Source organism: Phaethon aethereus (genome assembly GCF_964289735.1).
Source record: "Phaethon aethereus genome assembly, chromosome: 5".
Taxonomy (NCBI): domain Eukaryota; kingdom Metazoa; phylum Chordata; class Aves; order Phaethontiformes; family Phaethontidae; genus Phaethon; species Phaethon aethereus.
Window position 1 is genome coordinate 20,098,770 of NC_138579.1, and position 18,024 is coordinate 20,116,793.

An 18,024-nucleotide genomic window follows, 5' to 3' on the forward strand; every position below is an offset into this window, starting at 1 on the left:
TCTCTTGTCCTCAGTCCAGTCATATTTATGTCAAACAGTAACATTTTGATTTGACCATAGGTGTATGATTGTCTGAATTAACATCCCATTAGCCAAATTCTTTATGATCCCATGGAAGACAGGAAGGAGGGGAGATTTGGTTTCTGAAAGCCACATCTTGGGGACTTTGGATCCTTCTTTTTGAAGGATCTGTATGGGACATTTGGCACAAAAGTCTTTTGCTTTCTTTAAAGCCTAATACCTTTTAAAAACACTTTACTTTGACGAGAAGAGCTGATGACAGTCCTGCTGTGCCACAGGCATAATTGAAGTACTCAGTTGTTCCTGCTAATTCTTCAGTTAACTAACAAAGTCTTCAGATTACAGAAGTTGCACCCAGATCAGTGATTGTAGGTTTGGAAAATGTAAGTTGACCCAGGTAGCATCTGTACAACTGCAAAAATGATTTTTCTATATGTTTTATTTTGGTTCCCCCTGCCAAAAACAACAGGTGGAATTCTTTGAACCCTTTTGGGATAGTGGAGAACCACGAATTGGAGAAAAAGGAGCAAGAGGCTGGAAAGCATGGATGCACCAACAAGAAAAGGGTGGCTGGATTGCTCTTAAGCCTGGTATGCTTATGTCCATATGTGTAGTTGTACGTCCATGTGGTGTTCTAAGCTGTCTTCTCATGTTTTTGCATACAAGTTTTAAAAAATATTTACCAAGATTAAGATAAAGTATATCACACTTCACAGGGAAAAAGTATGTGCTGAGTGTTCCATGTACAATATTGTTTATGGAATATTGTTGTCCTTCCTATAGATGAGAATTAGGGGAGAGGATGGCATATCCTCCACTCTGCACTGAAAAGGCTAAAGGTGCGAGTACTTGGTGGAAGGAAGCTATTTCCCTTAAGACCTTTTCATCAAGATTCTGTCATTCTATATTGGTGGACCAGATGGGATTATAGTATTAGGTGATAGTTGCCTCAAGGATTCCTAGCTTAATGATTCTCTCTCTAGAATCTGATTTCAGTTTCTTGTAGCAAATATATAGTAGAAATAGGAGGAAAACCTTTCGTTTCTCTTTGTGATGCAGAAAATGAAGGAATTGCATCTTCACATGGCTAGAGTACTTCTGGGTGAACAGGGATGCAGAAAACTCCTCCATGCTTCTTAGTCCCACCTTGTCTTCTGTTCTACAGTTCTTCCCTTAATGTCAAGGACTGTTTCTCAGATACATCTTGGAGGGAAGCAGGGGGCTGAAATGTGTCTGACCAAAGATGAGATGAGCTGTCTCTGCTATTCCTGCTGCTGTAGCAACTCTAATGAAGCAAGCTTGGCTCTGCTTTTAGTAAACAAAGAAACTAAGAAATGTTCTTGTGCTTCCCTGGTCCCTGGGTTAAGGTGGAATTTTCTTTCTCTTTAACTGAGGTCAGCAGTTCCACTACTGATGGCTATAGACATTTTGCCCACAAATTGAGAAGGCTTAGTATAGAGAAGAGGACCACTGCCAGTCTTGGGCACGTCCAGCATGTATCATGTGTGTCAAGCCCAAAAGTTCAGGTGCCATCTATAATCAAGTGTAACCTCGAAAACTGTCAAACTTTTTTTTCAAACTTTGGTTAGGACATGCAAATGCTGTCATTTTTCATAGAGTTGCTGACTAAAGGAGAGGCTATAGATCACAAAAAACAGAGAGAGTAAAAGCCTTGCCGCTACCTGTTTGTTTTTTTACCTGAAATTTAAGAACTGGGAGTGGGAGTGTTTCACCTAGATAATGGCAAATGGAAGGATCAAGAATTTGGAGGTGGCATAGAAATGGCCTTATTTTTGTACCAAAAAAATACTGCAGGTAATCATACATTTTGAGGACTTTTTTTCCTCAACAGCAAGAAAGAAAAAAAAGATTTGAAAAATCTCTGCAAGCTTTCCCTTTGCCTACAGGTGCTCATTGGTGTTAGCACAGAATTAATGTATTGCTGTCACAGGAAAAATATGCAAATTGTATCTAGTAGTCCAGAAGGATCATCATAAAAATGTGATGTGGCACTTCCTTTTGTGTGTGTTTAACTACATTGGTTGTTTCAATTGCACATGAATTAAAATGTTGAAAATACCATGTATTTTAAGACATTGCCAAGTTTAGTTTTTGATGTCTAACATTGTAGTACTACTTTTTACTTACAGTGGTTTTCTCAAAATGTTTTATGCACGTGAGTATTCATAGACCATGTCTGAGATCGTATGCCCAGGTATGAAGTGAAGAACCTAAGTTGCACAAAAAGATGACTGACACTTGGCTGTTGCTTGCAAACTGCTGTTGATACCTGGTCTACAGCCCGTCAGTGTCGTCTTTTCTCCTCTATGAGAAAGTTTGAGTGCTGACATTGATTCACTGGTTCAAAAAGTTTGGAAACCTCCTACTCTTACAGAATTGGTGTCAAAACTGTGATGTGGAAATTTTCATCTCTGTCTTCTGTCTGTTTTATTAACACTGTATGTGCTTACATTTTTAAAGTAGTTAAATTTTGTGTCAAGTCTGGCCTTTGGATTTGGTGGATTAGTTTTTCTTTAATAATTGTGTGTGTGTCCTGATTTGGTTTTAGATGATGATGATGATGATGATGAGATAGATGAGGATCAAGAAATAAAGGATAAAACTCTCCCCAAGTGGCATATTTGGTTGGATATTGAATATTCTCGTGAAGCAAGGCATTGGTTACCTTGGAGGCCAGACAAAACCAAAAAGGAAACTGAAGAAGACTGTGAAGATCCAGAAAGACAGGTCACTGTGATATAATAAAACATGAGGAGACGAATTATCCTTTCATTTGAATTCATTGCCAATAGATATTTTAGAGGAGTAATCCTTTTTTTTGTTTGGAAAAAATTCTTTTCTTTGTTTGTAATTCAAAATTTAGCTGAGGTTTTGTGCTGAGACTTCTGAAATCCATGGGAAGCTCATGGTAAACTTTGGAAAGGGCTGTAGGCAGATAGTCTGTCTTTGCTGTTCTGTGATTGCTCTCGTCTGTATGTGGAAAAGTCACAGAAATCTGTGTTTGAGAAGATACATGCATTAAATAAACAAGGGTTTTGTTGCCTTCAAGCCAGATAGTTGGATTTTTTTTCTTACTGGGACATAGGTCAAGTCAGAAACTGATTTTCAAATAAAAACCTGTGTTAAATGGCCTACGGAATAATATGTTTCAGACCTTCATTGTATAATATTTCCGTGGAGGTCTTCGATACTCAAGGGCAAAGAAATCTCTTGATAGCAAATTCACAGTCTGACTGGAAGAACACATTCCTTGTTTAACTGGTCTGGTTTTGATTTGAATGATATTCTGTTACCATTTAATAATAATTATAAATCTTTGTTGACTTGAAAAAGTTGTTTAATTACATAAATTACAGGTTTGCTAATTTTATTTGATTGCATAAATTAATGGAATTTGTTTTAATTTGGGTTTTTGTAGGTGTTATTTGATGATCTTGGACCATCTTTAATCCAGCTTTCTAATCCAGATCTTCAACGTCAACTACTGTACTCATTTTTGCAATTCCTGGGAGTTCCATGTACAAGTAAACTCTTTCCTTCCAACCTCTATATTGCCATGGATGAAGATAACATCTTTGACAGTGTGCTTTCTGATGAAAAGCCACTGACTTCTGTTGATTTTCCGCTTTCTGGATTCAACAGTATTGGTCATATGGACACGATGCTACGAGGGAGACATCACATAGGCCACTATAAAGAAGGAGAGGAGTTTATACAGAATGTTTTTCATGTTCTATTCCTGCTATTTTCAGGAAAGGAAAAATCTAACCTGTCCATTTGTTGGTTACAGTATGAAATATCTAAGGTAATGAGGAATCTGCATATAATCACTTTTGTGATGTGTGGCTTTCTTCTGTATTAAATGTTTATGTTGAATTAAAATAAATATTGATGAAAATTAAGTCTTGTAGGACTAAGTATTCAGATCAGGAAATGCCATCTAAGATTGCACTGGGGTAAAAAAAAAAAAAAAACAAACCCTTTTCTTCAGTTCATGTTACCTGTATGCCGCTGTGTAACAAAATATTTTTTGCAATTTTGGATAAATGTTATTATATGATATATTGTGTGCTAGACAGGAATGGATGCAAGTGATTTTTACAAGGCAAAGTGAGTCAGCCAAGTACTGCTACCAGACTAGTCTAGTAAGTGCATAATCCCCAATACCATGGGAATTATCAAGAAACTTAATACTTCCTATACAAGTTACATTTGTAGTATTATTGAAGGAAATAACACCTTATCGCTTGAGTATGGATTTATTTAAGTAAAACTGCTCCAATAGGTGCCCCCAGAAGGATGAAAGTCTGCGTTGTCTTCCTAACACTTCAGAAAGTTTAGTATTGTGTTTCCTTATGGAGAAGTTCCCTGTCTCTTACCCAAACACTACCTGACCAGAAGATCTGTAATCTTCCCATCCAGTCTCCAGATTTGTCTGTCAGCGTATTCCCTGCTGTGAGGAGCTACTAGGAGGTTTAATTGTCCTAGTCATAAGCTGCATCTGGCCAGACAGGATGATTTATTTTCCTTTTCTCAACCGTTACAGGTTAGCAGCTTTTTAAAAGAGTGAAATTTGATACTACTTAATGGCAGTGGCAGGAGTAAGAATGATAAGCCTGTGTAATTCGGCTATATTGGAGCAAGCTGACAACAGGCGGTTGTGACAACTTACAGTACTGAGTAGCAACAGATCTGGCTGGTGGTGAAATATGGAACAATATGAAAACAAACACAGTAATGACATTAAAAGATGCTGTGAGGTTTTTTTTCCTTTCTTTTTCCACCCCTCTTAAAATTTGTTCTGTTTATTCTCCCCTGCAGGTAGTTCAGTGTCTCCAAGCAAAAAACAAGAAGAAGCTGAAAGCACAAGGGAGGAAGAGTAAAAAGTTGGCCAAGAATCTCCTTAAAGCACCTGACAACCGAAACCACCTTTCTCTCTGGAAACTATATGCCTACCTGGAATGGCTGCTTGGTAACATTGATGATGCCAGGAAGGTATTTGACACAGCTCTTTGCACAGCAGGAGCAGGAGGATTGAAGAGTCTCCAGCTCTGCAGCCTCAGTCTGCTTTATGCTCAGCTGGAAGTGGAATTACTAGAAAGTATAGAAGGAGCTGTTAGATCACGTGCTGTTCATATATTGACCAAATTGGCTGAAAGCGGACCTTATGTGCCCTATAGTGGACAAGTGTTATCTGTGAATGTCTTAAAAGCTCGTAAAACATACGAGCATGCACTGCAAGATTATTTAAGTAAAATACCAGTTTCTGATCAGGTCAGTGATACTAATCATCTGGTTAACTTGGTTGGTTGCTATGCCCTGTTCCAGTATGTGACTGTTGGGATTGATGCTGCAGTATTAATATATGCACAGACTTTGGAAAAACTTGAAGCTCCTGGTCCACAGAAATGTGAAAATACTGGAGAGAATTTTGGCATGCAAAATTTGCCCACTGCTCTTGAAGCTGTCACACTGCTGCATACAAATTTACTCAGATTCCACATGAAAATTAGCGTTTATCCTTTGAATCCTCTGCGAGAGGCACTAACGGAGGCTCTGAAACGGTATCCTAGCAACCTGTCTCTTTGGAGGTCATATATCCACATCCAAAGGAAGTCTCACAGTGCTAGCAAAGCACGAAGGTTTTTTGATGGTGTCACAAGGTCTACTAACTCTTTAGAGCCATGGCTGTTTGCAATCCAAGCAGAGCAGATGAGAAAAAAACTCACTGAGAATGTCCAGAGGTAATATCTTGCAGCCTCTTATGATTATGCTTTTTTTGATCTATCTAATCACTTAACAGAGAAGATGCTATCGTAGTTCTCATTTTGCAGATGAAGAAGCTGTAGCTGGGGGAGGTTATTCATTCAAGACTGAGCGGTGAGTCAGTGGCAGGATCCTGAATAGAATTAAAGACCTAGGTGATAGTCTCATGTCCTTTCTACTGGATCAGATTGTGTGTTGCTTTGTGTTTCATTACTTGCTACTGACATCAAGATGTTACGCGTTTCTTTAAGTAATTTTTAAATAATTAAGAGCTTGCTTAGATGGCCAAGGTAGACACTGTGAGCTTAGAAAGTGCTGCATTTTAATACTATAGCAGTAAGGAGTGTAATACAGAGCTACACTGCAGTTTCTGACTGAGCTCGCTGCCCTACTTTACTCCTGGATCACAGAATACAGTTGTGGCAGATCTGTTTCCATAGTGAGTACTTGAGTTTCATTTTCATATGGGGCTGTTGCTAGGTAGAAGAGGCTGGAAATTTCCTGAATTCGCAGTGTGGCCTGAGCTTAGATTTTTTGCTCCTGGGAAAGGAGGAAAGGATAGGAGATGTGGGGAGCAGAGGTAAGTGTTCACTCTTAAAACTTAAGTCTCTTTGTTGTCTACCCGTTGCTTGGAGCTACCTATCCATTGCTACCTACATATCTCTAGTAACATTGGCAGCTTGGTTCTTTGTGTCTGCACATAGCATTTTCCTGGAAATCTCTGTTGCTATCTGGAAGCTTTACATAGCTGTAAGCTTACAGTATTCACACTTGATGGATTACAGAATTATCAGTATACTTAAAATGATGGTGCGCCCACTGCTTTGATTGCCACTGTCTGGCAACAGGCATGCATACATGATAGTGATATTCCTGAGCTGTCAGTGTATGTCATCCTAAATTGTAGTAAGAATTCTACAGCCACCAAATGTAAAGGAGGATTGTAATTTGATTTACTGTTAATTACAGACTGACACTATGATAGGTTTTCATTGTTGTTACCAGAAACTGATGTTAAAACTCCACAGAGTGATGATTTTTTTCTGTGACATTTAGTTCCCTTCCAGATTGTTCTCTACTAGCATAGACTTTCCTATAGGTTGTAGGGACAAGTTGGATGCTGCAAGAGCAGAGCTGAACTTCTGCAACAGAGAGATAAATGGCCTGTCAGTCATGCATAAAACTAATGTTTTATGATGTTGTGACAAACTAAGAAAATGTCTGTACTATGTGTGACTATTTCCTATTCTGTTTTATATTTCTGCTTGTTTAAGTGCATGGAATTCATTTAAAGAAACAAACGTGAAGGGTAAAACAGTAGCATATATAAACCAGTGTAAGGTACAATGCATCAAATGGCTGACTCCATGCAGAATAGATTATATCATTTTCCTTCATGGCAAAGGTTAAGATGAGAGAAAACACGACCTGAAAGACCTTTGAAAAAAAGAGGCCAGTTAAGAGGAAGTGTTAAGGGTAAGTGGAACAAGCTGGCAGGCTAACAGAGTGCATACAGACAGAAGTGATGTTGCTATGAGTGCTCGAGGCTGTTTCTTCAAGCTTAAGCATCAAAAATAAGGCAGTTTGTATCCGCTGCAGATAGAAATCAGTGCTTTAGTGAAAAATGCATACCTGCTTTTGTGTTATACCTGGAACTTAGGGGATTTGAATTTCTGGGTGAAAAAGAAAATTATTATTGTAATCATGGTTGAGATCTAGAGCTGTAATCTAGGCCTTGATCCAAGATCAACATACAGTCTTACAAAGGTGACAGGTAGATTTGAACAGGCTTGCCTGGGCACCAGAAGGCGGCTTGAATTTGGTTTGAGCTGCTATGCCAAGCTTGGAATGATAAATGACCTCGAATGAACACCAAGAGGAGTGTTCTAAGATCATATGATGGTGGGTTATTGTATTCAAAGAGAAATTATCTCCTCCAGTTGGACAGGATTAATTTTTAAAGATGATAAAAGAATTTTCACAAAAATACCTCATTTATCTTTTCTTAACTGGTTTTCCTATTTAGAAATGTATTGATTAGATTAGCAAGTACTAAAAATCTGGTTTATGACATTCAGAGTTTGTAGCATGAAATGCAAAACCCTGGCTATATACAGTGCTATGTGAACAGAGTACATTGATATTTACCCTCTTACCTGGATGTAGTCCTTTAGCTTGGATTTAAGGGATTGTGGTTTCTTTTTTCTTCTCTGTTTCAGGGCAGATGTTGGTGAAATACATTCTACTATTCCTGAAACTGGGTTAACAAATCGGATTGTAGCTCTATTTGAACACGCAGTTCAGAGTGAAAATGGTACCCATTGTCCACTGCTGTGGAGAATGTATTTGAACTTTCTGGTAAGAAGAGTATCAGTTTTGTTTCGTTTTGTTTTTTTACTATTTGGAATTTCTCATGAAACAGCTACAATACTGTATAAAAAAAGGAATACTAAATGCTGCTATACCTATATGATTTGCAAGGTGATATATTTGAATTGTAATGCTCCTTATTGCTGGGAATATTAAGGACAATGTAGTTCACATGGATTAGGAGGAGTAATAGCTTCTGACAGTGTAGCTTTAATGCTGGCAAGTTATTGTGGCTGCCAGCTTACGTAGATAAAAATATGCCATAAGATGTCAATAGATGGATTCCACCCATAAAGGTAAGTGGGCAGGGGAGCAAAATTTAAGAGAAGAGGAAGCAAATTGTAGGGACTTAAGATTTTATTATTTTTATGTAAGTAACATCAGCAAATATGACTTGTATTTATGTTTTAGACCTACTTTAGGATTCTGTAAGGAAATGATAAAGACTTTGATATTTCAGACAAATCTGGGTCCTGATTTTGTATAACTTCACAGAATCACAGAATAGTTGAGGTTGGAAGGGACCTCTGGAGATCATGTTGTGCAACTCCACTGTTCAAGCAGAGCCTCCTAGAGCCAGTTATCCATGATAATGTCTAGATAGCTTTTGAATATCTTCAAAGATGGAGACTCCATAACTTTCCAGGCAACCCATGCTAGTGCTTAGTAACCCTCACAGGAAAAAAGTGTTTCCTGATGTTCAGACAGAGCCTCCTGTGTTTCAGTCTGTGTCCATTGCCTCTGGTCCTGTCACTGGGCACCACTGAAAAGAGCCTGGCTCCCTCTGCTTTTCATCCTTGCTTCAGGTATTTTTATATATTGATAAGATTTGCTCTCTGAGCCTTCTCTTCTCTAGGCTCAATAGTCCCTGCTCTCTTCAGCCTCTCCTCATAGGAAAGATTCCCTAATCCCTTAGTCATCTTATTGGCCCTTCATTGGACTTTCTCCAGCATGTGCATGTCTGTCTTTTACTGGGAAGCCAACAACTGGGCACAGGACGCCAGATGTGCCTGCACCAGTGCTGAGTAGAGGGAAGGATCACCTCCCTCAACCTGCTGGCAGTGCTTTGCCTAATGCAGCTCGGAATACCTTTAGCCCTTCTTTGCAGCAAGGGCACATTGGTGGCTCCTGCTCAACTTGGTGTCCACCATGACCCCGGGTCCTTTTCTGCCAAGCTGCTTTCCAGCTGGGTGGCCCCTAGCATATACTGGTGCCTGGGGTTTTTCTTCCCCAGGTGCAGGACTTTGCACTTGTCAGTGTTGAACTTGATGAGGTTCCTGTCAGCTCATTTCTCCAGCCTTTTGTGGTTCCTCTGGATGGCAGCACGACCCTCAGGTGTATCAGCCAATCCTCTCCAGTTTTGTGTCATCTGCAAGCTTGCTGAGGGTTATACTCTGGCTCATCAGCCAGATCATTAATGAAGATGTTAAATGGGATTGGACCCAATATTGACCCCAGGGGTACACTGCTAGTTACTGGCCTACAACTAGACTATGTTCCACTGATAACTGCCCTCTGGGCCCAGATGTTGAGCCAGTTTTCAGTCCACCTCACTGCCTGCTCATCCAGTTCTTACATAACCGCTTGTCTAGGAGGATCTTACGGGAGATGGTGTTAAAGGCCTTACTGAAGTCCAGGTAGACAACGTCCACTGCTCTCCCCTCATCTATGAGGCCAGTCACTTCATCATAGCAGTTTATCAAGTTGGTCAAACATGACTTCTACTGAATTAACAAGGACTACTTCGGATGATTTTCTTTTCGTTCCTATGCCTGGAAACAGTTGTCAGGATTAGCTGCTCCATCACCTTCCCCGGGATCAAGGTGAGGCTGACTGGCATGTAGTTCTCTGGGTTTTCCTTCTTGCCTTTCTTGAAGATAGGAGTGATATTTGACTTTCTTCAGTCTTTGGGCACATCTCCCAATTGCTTTGATTGATCAAAGATTGCCGAGAGTGACCTTGCAATGACATGTGCCAGCTCCCTCAGCACCTGTGCGTGCATCCTATCAGGGCCTATGGATTTATGCATGTCCAGTTTGCTTCAGTACTCCTGACCTGATCCTCTTCCACTAAGAGTACACCTTACTTGCTCCACATTTTCTACCTGATCTCTGGGACCTAGGTTTCCTGAAGACTGAGGCAAAGGCGGCCTTCCATACATCAGCCTTTTCTGTGTCCTTTGTAATCAGGTCCCCTGTCTCATTCAGCAGTGCGCCCACATTTTCCATACCCTTTGTTTTGTTACCTATGTACTTACAGAAGCCCTTTTTGTTTTTGTTGTTTTGAACCTTGACAGGTTGAATTCCAGTCGGTCTTTAAGCTCTCCTGACTTCATCCCTGGAACAACTTCCAGATCTGAATTAGAAAATAATAATAACGCATAAACATCTGAAAGGTTTGGGTTTATGGTGGAATAAAGAATATGCTAAAAAGACTATTTTATGTGGGCCGCACAAATATTTCCTTCTCTCTATTTTCTACATATGATAAAAACTTTCCCAAACCAAGATTTTTTGATTGATTGACATTAGAGCAAGCAAAGTGCAGTCCACATGCAAAATAAATGCACAGTAGGGAAAACATAGCTATAGGTTTTATAACTTGCCCTCAATTTTCACAATCTTTTTGAATCTTAAAAGCTGCATATAAAGGTTATGCTAACTGACATTGCAAAATAACACCAAAAAGCAATAATGGTCATTTCTTATGTAGTTCACCACTGAATTAATTAAATAAAATCAACTTCACATAGGCAGTTTTGTTATCTTGCTTCTTTTCTTGCTTCTCCAAAGTGCAATATGGAAGACAAAACCACAAAAGAAATGCTTGGAACTCAAGTAAGGGGAATTTCATGTCCTCTGGTATAGTAAGTTGTCAGAGGGGAACGGCGGTTAGCAGGCTGTGAAATACAGAGGAGGCAGGGGAAGGAGAGACTGTTGGTTTGCGTTTGAGAAGATCTCTTGTGTGGGACTATTACTGTGACCATTTCTACGCAAACACATGCTTGTAAATATTTTCTACAGCTTCGTATGTAGGAATGTACAACTGAATTATTGTTATTCTTTACAAACTACTGAGACTCCAGTATGCATAAATGCTGAAGTAAAAATCACCCAGTGTGTATTTTATCAATAATGATTCATCCATGGAAGATCTCTTTTTCACAAGAACAAGGAGGAATATTTATTAGATGCTAATAAGATGGAGGATAATACTTCTACAGTAATAGCTTTAAATAACATTGTTCAGAGAAGCAAAAACAATTAGAAACATTAACATTTTTTAATATAGAAGAAGAAGTTGTGATGGTCCAGTATTACCCTCAATTCTGTAGATTTCTGTTTTCTCTTTGGGTGTGTCAGATATTCAGTCTTTGGTATCTTGGGCAAAAGCTTCTCACTGTTGAAAACGTTGAAAGCTTTTATACAGATTTTGAAACAAACTATTTCTATTACATTCCTGTTTATTTTTTATGAAATCATGCTTGACCATTCTGGTAGCCGCCTACGATGAGATGACTAGCTCAGTGAATGAGGGGACAGCAGTGAATGTTGCTTATCTCAACTTTAGCACGCCTTTTCCACTGCCTCCCATAACATCCTCATAGACAAGCTGATGAAGGTAAGTGGACAGCGAGGTGGACTGAAATCTGGCTGAAGTGTGATGTTCAAAGGGTTGTAATCAGCAGTGTGAACTCCTGCTGCAGGCCAGCCACCAGTGCTGTACCCTAGGGATTGGTACTGGGACCAGTGCCTGTAACATCTTCATTAATGATCTGGATGATGAGAGAGTACACGCTCAGCAAGTAAGCAGATGATACAAAATCAAGAGGGGTAGCTGATGGACCATATTCTGCTCCTGGCCTGTCCAGGTCCCTTTGAATAGCCAGGGGCCGTGAAGATGAATAAGGAGTTGGAGCATGTGTTGTACAGGGCGAGGCTGGGAGGCATGCGATTGTTCAGCCTGGAGAAGCCAAGGCTCCTGGGAGATACTGTCCATGTATATAAATACCTCATGTGAGGGTGTGAAGAGAGAGACAGACTCTTCTCTGTGCTGCTTAGTGACAGGACAAGAGGCAATGGCCACAAATTGAAATATGGAAGATCCCATTTAGACATAAGAAAAATCTTTTTTACTGTGAGGGTGATGAAACACTGGAACAGGTTGTCCAGAGGTTATGGAGTCTCCATCTGTGGAGATACTCAAAACCCAACTGGACATGGTTCTGAGCAGCCTGCTTTTGCTGACCCTGCTTTGAGCAGAGGGGTTGGAGCAGATGGTCTCCAGAGGTCCCTTCCAACCTCTGTGATTCTGTGAAAAAATGAGAGGCAGAATGCTACTGAACGCTCTTTGCAGAGCTGCAAAAATGTGTATGCATCTTGGCACACAGCTCTGACAGCAGGGTTTCCAGTAAGTGATGCATTGCTGCTCAGTAAAGGGAGACCATGACACCAGAACACAAGCTTCTACAACCAACGTATCAATAATATGAAAAACGATTTCTAAATTTTAAGAATTGGTAAGAGAATTGTTGATTTTTTTTTTTTTTTTAGCAGCAGTACTGGTGTAGTCAGAACAAGCGAAAATACAAACTCATGACTGAAGATCTCTTCTTCTCTGAAGATCTCAAAACATTTAATGTCTTTTTTAGTATTTTGGAATTAGTGCTATTTTTGGATTTGCCATAAAATCCCCTGTTTGTTATGTGTTTTTTAAAGTAGCCCAATTAAAAAGATTTATTTATAATTGTATTTATTTTTGTATTATTTGTATTTATTCTAAAATTAATTGCATTTATTTTAGAAATTGTAATTATTTCTACCTGTAACTGGGATGACCGAAGCTAAGGAGGCTGTTCATCACTCTGACCTCTGCGACCCTTCTCCTTTTAAACTTAGTGATAGTTGTGTGCTCCGTACTTGTATCACATAGTTGAACAGGTACTTTGAGGAAGAAGTTTTAACTCCTTCCAGATAGATGCTAATCTGACATACCCATTTTTGTATGCAAGGGGATTCAGCCTTAAAAAGCTGAGTGAGAAAATGTATGTGCATGGTCTCTTTGGTGCACAAAAATAACGTATTATCCCTTTCACTGTACCAGAGATGCTCTTGTGTAGTATATGTGTAGCATATCTGGTCTAAGTTTTGGTTAACAATTTGCACTCTTGCCCATTGCAGTAATATTGTCAAATGTAGGCAAAGGCACTGACTTTAACTGAAATGCTCAGCAGAAGCTCTTTTTGCCACTCTTTGTTCTATTACTTGTCTTACAGGTAGAGCCCTGAAACTCCTTAAAGACATCCCTTTGATTACATTGAAGAGTGTAACCGGTGTCACCAGTGTAACCTGTCAAATTGCGTAGCTACCACAATATATAGTAATAAGGATTCCTCAGCAGAAAAACACTGAGCTTTTCAGCAGTAATTTCTTTGTCTCAGAGGTAATTGGTTTTTCATTTCAGCTATTACTGCACTGAAGTATAAATCTTTTTTTCCTCACACAGGCTTCACTAGGAAAAAAAGAAAAGACTAAAGGATTGTTTTACAAAGCCCTTCAAAACTGTCCTTGGGCAAAGGTAAGCATAGAAAAAATATAAACCTGTCATCATACTCTAATTTTTGAAGTTCTGTATTTGAAAAAAACAAAGTTGGACTTCAGTAGTTGTTGTAATGAGTTATATGCAAATGGAAAGAGATTTCTGAAGGAGAAGTACTATAAGATTTTCTGCAAATAAGAGCTGCATGTGAAATGGAAACAAATGTGGTCAGTGCTGTTTGCGTTTCAGAACAGAAAGGTGTTGCGTTGCATAATAAATTCCTGTCTGTGGGATCTAGAAGGGATCATGTCTTTCAGACCATGTTTTATCATGAGTGTGGTAGTAGCAGAAATAGATAGGCAAATAAAAATGTATTTAATTAATAGTATAAAAAATTATTCAGGAGTACCTGCAACTCCTCGGGTCATGTCTGTATATGCTGCAAATGCTCCAGCACCTCTTGACCTACATTTTTTGAATAAAATTATTTAGTAAGAGTTGGAAAAGACTTGACTAAACATCTACATTGCTGCCACTGTAGAAGTACGAATTCTGTTCATACTATTTTAAAGAAGTCTATGATATTTCTTATGTTCTTGTACAGAGTTGTTGGTGTATCTTCTTCATACTGTGTTTCTTGCTATGATAGAAAGATGGCACAGAAAACATTCTTGTCTTTCTAGGTACTCTACATGGATGCAGTGGAGTACTTCCCTGACCATCTGCAAGAGACGCTTGATTTAATGACTGAAAAAGAATTGAGAGTGCGGGTACCTATGGAAGAGCTGGATCTACTGTTAGAGGTTTAAACGACGACTGTAGATGAGAAAGTACAGAAGCTAGTTCCAAAACTAGCAGTTACACTTGTCTCTTTTCAAACAGTAACTGTTGGGAGTTGGGTATGATGTACTCTTTGTTTAAGTTGTTGGGGGTTTTTAAGCTTCTCTAAAAATTGCCATCAAAATGGAGTTCTATTGGATGCAAGTATTCTGGAACCAAGTACTGCATTTTGCCCACAAAAATGGATCCATCTATTTTTCTGAAGTATTGCTGGCTCCCAAGGAAGGATACCCTCTTATGAATAGCCTCCTGTTGAATGTTGCCCACATTTCTTCTTCTATTGTTTGAAATTACATTCCCTTGAGTTCAGTAGAGATTCAGTACATGCCAACTATGGTTTGGTGAGCAGCACAGGAAATAAACATCTGCCAACTGGATGCTCCACTGTCCTCCAGTTGGCAGACTTGAGCAGTTTCCTTCAGCTTGGTATGTATGTGTGTGTATGCAGAACTACCAAGTCAAACAGCTGTTACAGCTGCAAACAGCTACAACCAGCCTGTACATATGCTGTTAGTAAAAGCTAAGTCTTTGCTTGAGCAAGCACCTATTTTGGAATTGTATTTGTATGTCTTGACAGATGATCATTTTAATACAAATATTTACGAAAAATATACCTGAATATATGAAAATTCAAAAGGAACTTGAGTTATTTTTTTATATTTTAATTTAAAAGAACTGAGTGTATTAAGAATGAAGAAGTATCTATAATACATCTCCAAGCAGCTCACTTTTGTACAAGTTTTTGTAATTGATTACTTGCTTTTGACCCAAATACAGTCAATCATCATAAAAGAAGTAGAGGTCTGGTCTGTATTTAATCCTTACCAAAGAAGGCAAAGTAGTCAGAACAGGATTGTTTAATTAGTAGCTTCTGTTCCAAGAGTCTTTAGGCAAGCAACTAGAGAAGTCATATGAAATATGGTAAAAATTTAAAGACATGTTATGTTATAAAATAAATATATGACAGGATATGCTGAAATATGTAAAAGACTCTAGCATCCCTACTCTTGAGATCCAAGCACTCAGAAGCTGGATCTTCATTTGAAAAGAGGGCACCTGCAGCCACTGAAGACCAAAAACTGTTCCAGAGGGTTTTTTGGGAGAAAACTACCTGTCACTAACAGCACTAAAACAGTGGAGATCATCCAGCTGGTGTGATCTGATCACATGGAACACTACAGCTGGATAAAGCCATACAACCTATGTCTTGGTTTTGCCTGTAGCAGCACAACACAGGATGTAATACATCTTAGTTTAGGGTGTACTTAATTTATTCCTTTCTAAAATTATTGTAAATATTACAGGGAATATGAAGACTTTTAAATGGTACTACAGCACTTCTTAGGAGCCTTATAATATTGCTGTGGTTGCAAGTAATTGATTAGTCTTTGTAAAAAATAAGTATTCTATTTTTAAAATCTTCCAGAAGTGACAGAGCTCCTGAACTGGAGGTAGGTGTTACTTTGTGCACTGAACAGTAACATCACAAATTGTGTGTGTTCCTTTTTGCCATTTCCTCTAAACACCTGGAGGGGAGATGGAGCAGGGGAAGCTGGATTGTGCTCCTGCTTGTGTTTCTCTCCAGTCTCGTAGAACCACAGAGCAGCCCAGCATGGGAGGGACCTCAAAAGATTATCTGGTCCAGTCTGCTGTGGGCCAGGGAGCCTAGGTGGGATCATCTAGCACCCTGTCCCATTGCATCTTGAAAACCACCAGTGAGGGCAGGGAGGACTCTTGCTTCAGTCACTTTTCTCCTTGGTGCGTCCCCTCCCCTGGGACCTTCCCCTTGCACAGCACTCGCACTGCTTCCTTCATGGGGGGTGCTAGGAGGCTGCTCATGTACCAGAGCTCCTGGAGCAAGTCCTGCCTTTTAATTCAGACCCTGGTTGCTTTTTCTCTTCCTGGTACTGTTCCTTGTCTCCCGATATTTATTACTTTTGTCTTGATCTTTGTGACGCAAGTCCAGAAATAGTGGAGAAAGGGGCCCAAGTTAAATTCTGCTGCAAAAGGTAAGAATTTAACTTTCAAGTATGCTTTCTTTTTCAGTTACTGCTGTGGCAGACAGTGTACCAGCACACACTTCTTGGTTTAGCTGAATATGCTGCAGCTTTCCTCCAGTCAGATTGAACTGACCTCTTTGTGGTCGTTATTTCTAGCCAACATTAACAGCCACATCCCAAATAAAAAAAAGCTTTGCTCACCACATTTGTCATAAAGCTCTTCAGCCCCTCAAGCGATGATGAGGTCAACTGCCATGACTAGAAAGTGCTAAAAAAATCACTGGCTTTTTGTGGCCTTACCAAGGAGACAGAGCTCATAAGGTTTATAAGAATGGGTAATAAAACTTCCGTTCTTTTTCTACCTCCAGCTGAAAAACAACTCTATTTCAGGGTTCCTGTCATCCAGATAAAATAAAAAGTCTCCATTCATCAGTAGGGTTTGTTTTTAACAATGAACCACATAATTTTAACATAGAAAACCAAAATCTCTTGGCCTTGCTGCTCCTATTGTTGTTACAGCACTGGCAGTTACCAAAGGTATTGCACTGTATGTAGCTCTAATGCTGTTACTGGCCAGCATCTGTTCCCACAGAAAGTTTCCAGAACACACTACACGTTGCTTAACTGTGGTCTGTAGAGGGAACTTTATATAAACACCTTACAAATCACACGTACAACATTTGGAAGATAATTACTTAGAAGTTAATAAGCACTTCACAGACACGCGCCGCACAGAGTATGTAGTAAGTATGTTCATCACTACAACTTGGCAAAGTAACAGAACCTAATTCCTGTGGGGATGGAGCTGCAGGCGTAGAGGGGAAGAATCCAGTTTAAGGTTAGGCTGCAGAACACCAAGCGTGTGATGCATAGTTCGAATTCCTCTTTGCGTGCCTGCAGCGTGACAAAGCTGGGCTGTGGCTGCCTGAGCCCTCAGGCCGACATTTTCCAACACGGAGTAAAGAAAGCATCCCTGTATAGTGAACTGTAACCCTCTTGGGAAAAACAAATTTATCAACTCTTTGATGTTACAAGTACCTTACCCAAACGCATTCAGATCTTTAAAGTGCTAGATAGAGATGGGTATTTTTGAAGTGTAGCTATCTGGATGTTACTTCAGGTTGCATGTTTTTCATTAATTTTTATGTACATATGACTTCAGCCACTGAGGTTACTCAAAAGTGACTTTTGTCCTACTTACTTAGCCCCTAAAAAGAGATATGCAAAAGTAATAAAGAACAGCAGCAATTACAGAGTAGCTGTAAAAGACTGCCAGGCTTACCAAGGTCCGTGCGGTGGGGAGGGCACTCGGGCACTCCTCCTGCCGCGTGCGGCTCCCGGTGCCCAGACAAGCACTCCCACGGCACTTGCCCTCTTTCCTCAAAGCACGTCTGCGTAAACCAACAGTGGGCTCCATGTAAACAGCAGGTCTCTGCCACCAGAACAGTTCAATTCAGATAAATGTTTT

The 18,024-nt window shown here is 39.6% G+C and overlaps 1 protein-coding gene across 1 annotated transcript in view; it reads left to right on the forward strand.

Annotated features, from left to right (window-relative positions):
- The window catches only part of NRDE2 (NRDE-2, necessary for RNA interference, domain containing), a gene marked incomplete at its 3' end in the record, with an annotated part of 37,497 nt that extends 22,972 nt beyond the window's left edge, over nt 1-14,525 (forward strand). Inside the window, exons 8-14 of the mRNA XM_082000996.1 lie at nt 491-611; nt 2,591-2,769; nt 3,461-3,847; nt 4,864-5,786; nt 8,028-8,166; nt 13,684-13,755; nt 14,400-14,525. Of these exons, the coding sequence (XP_081857122.1) occupies nt 491-611; nt 2,591-2,769; nt 3,461-3,847; nt 4,864-5,786; nt 8,028-8,166; nt 13,684-13,755; nt 14,400-14,525 (1,947 nt within the window). The remainder of the gene's footprint in view (nt 1-490; nt 612-2,590; nt 2,770-3,460; nt 3,848-4,863; nt 5,787-8,027; nt 8,167-13,683; nt 13,756-14,399) is intronic.
- Nucleotides 14,526-18,024: the final 3,499 nt, after the last annotated feature.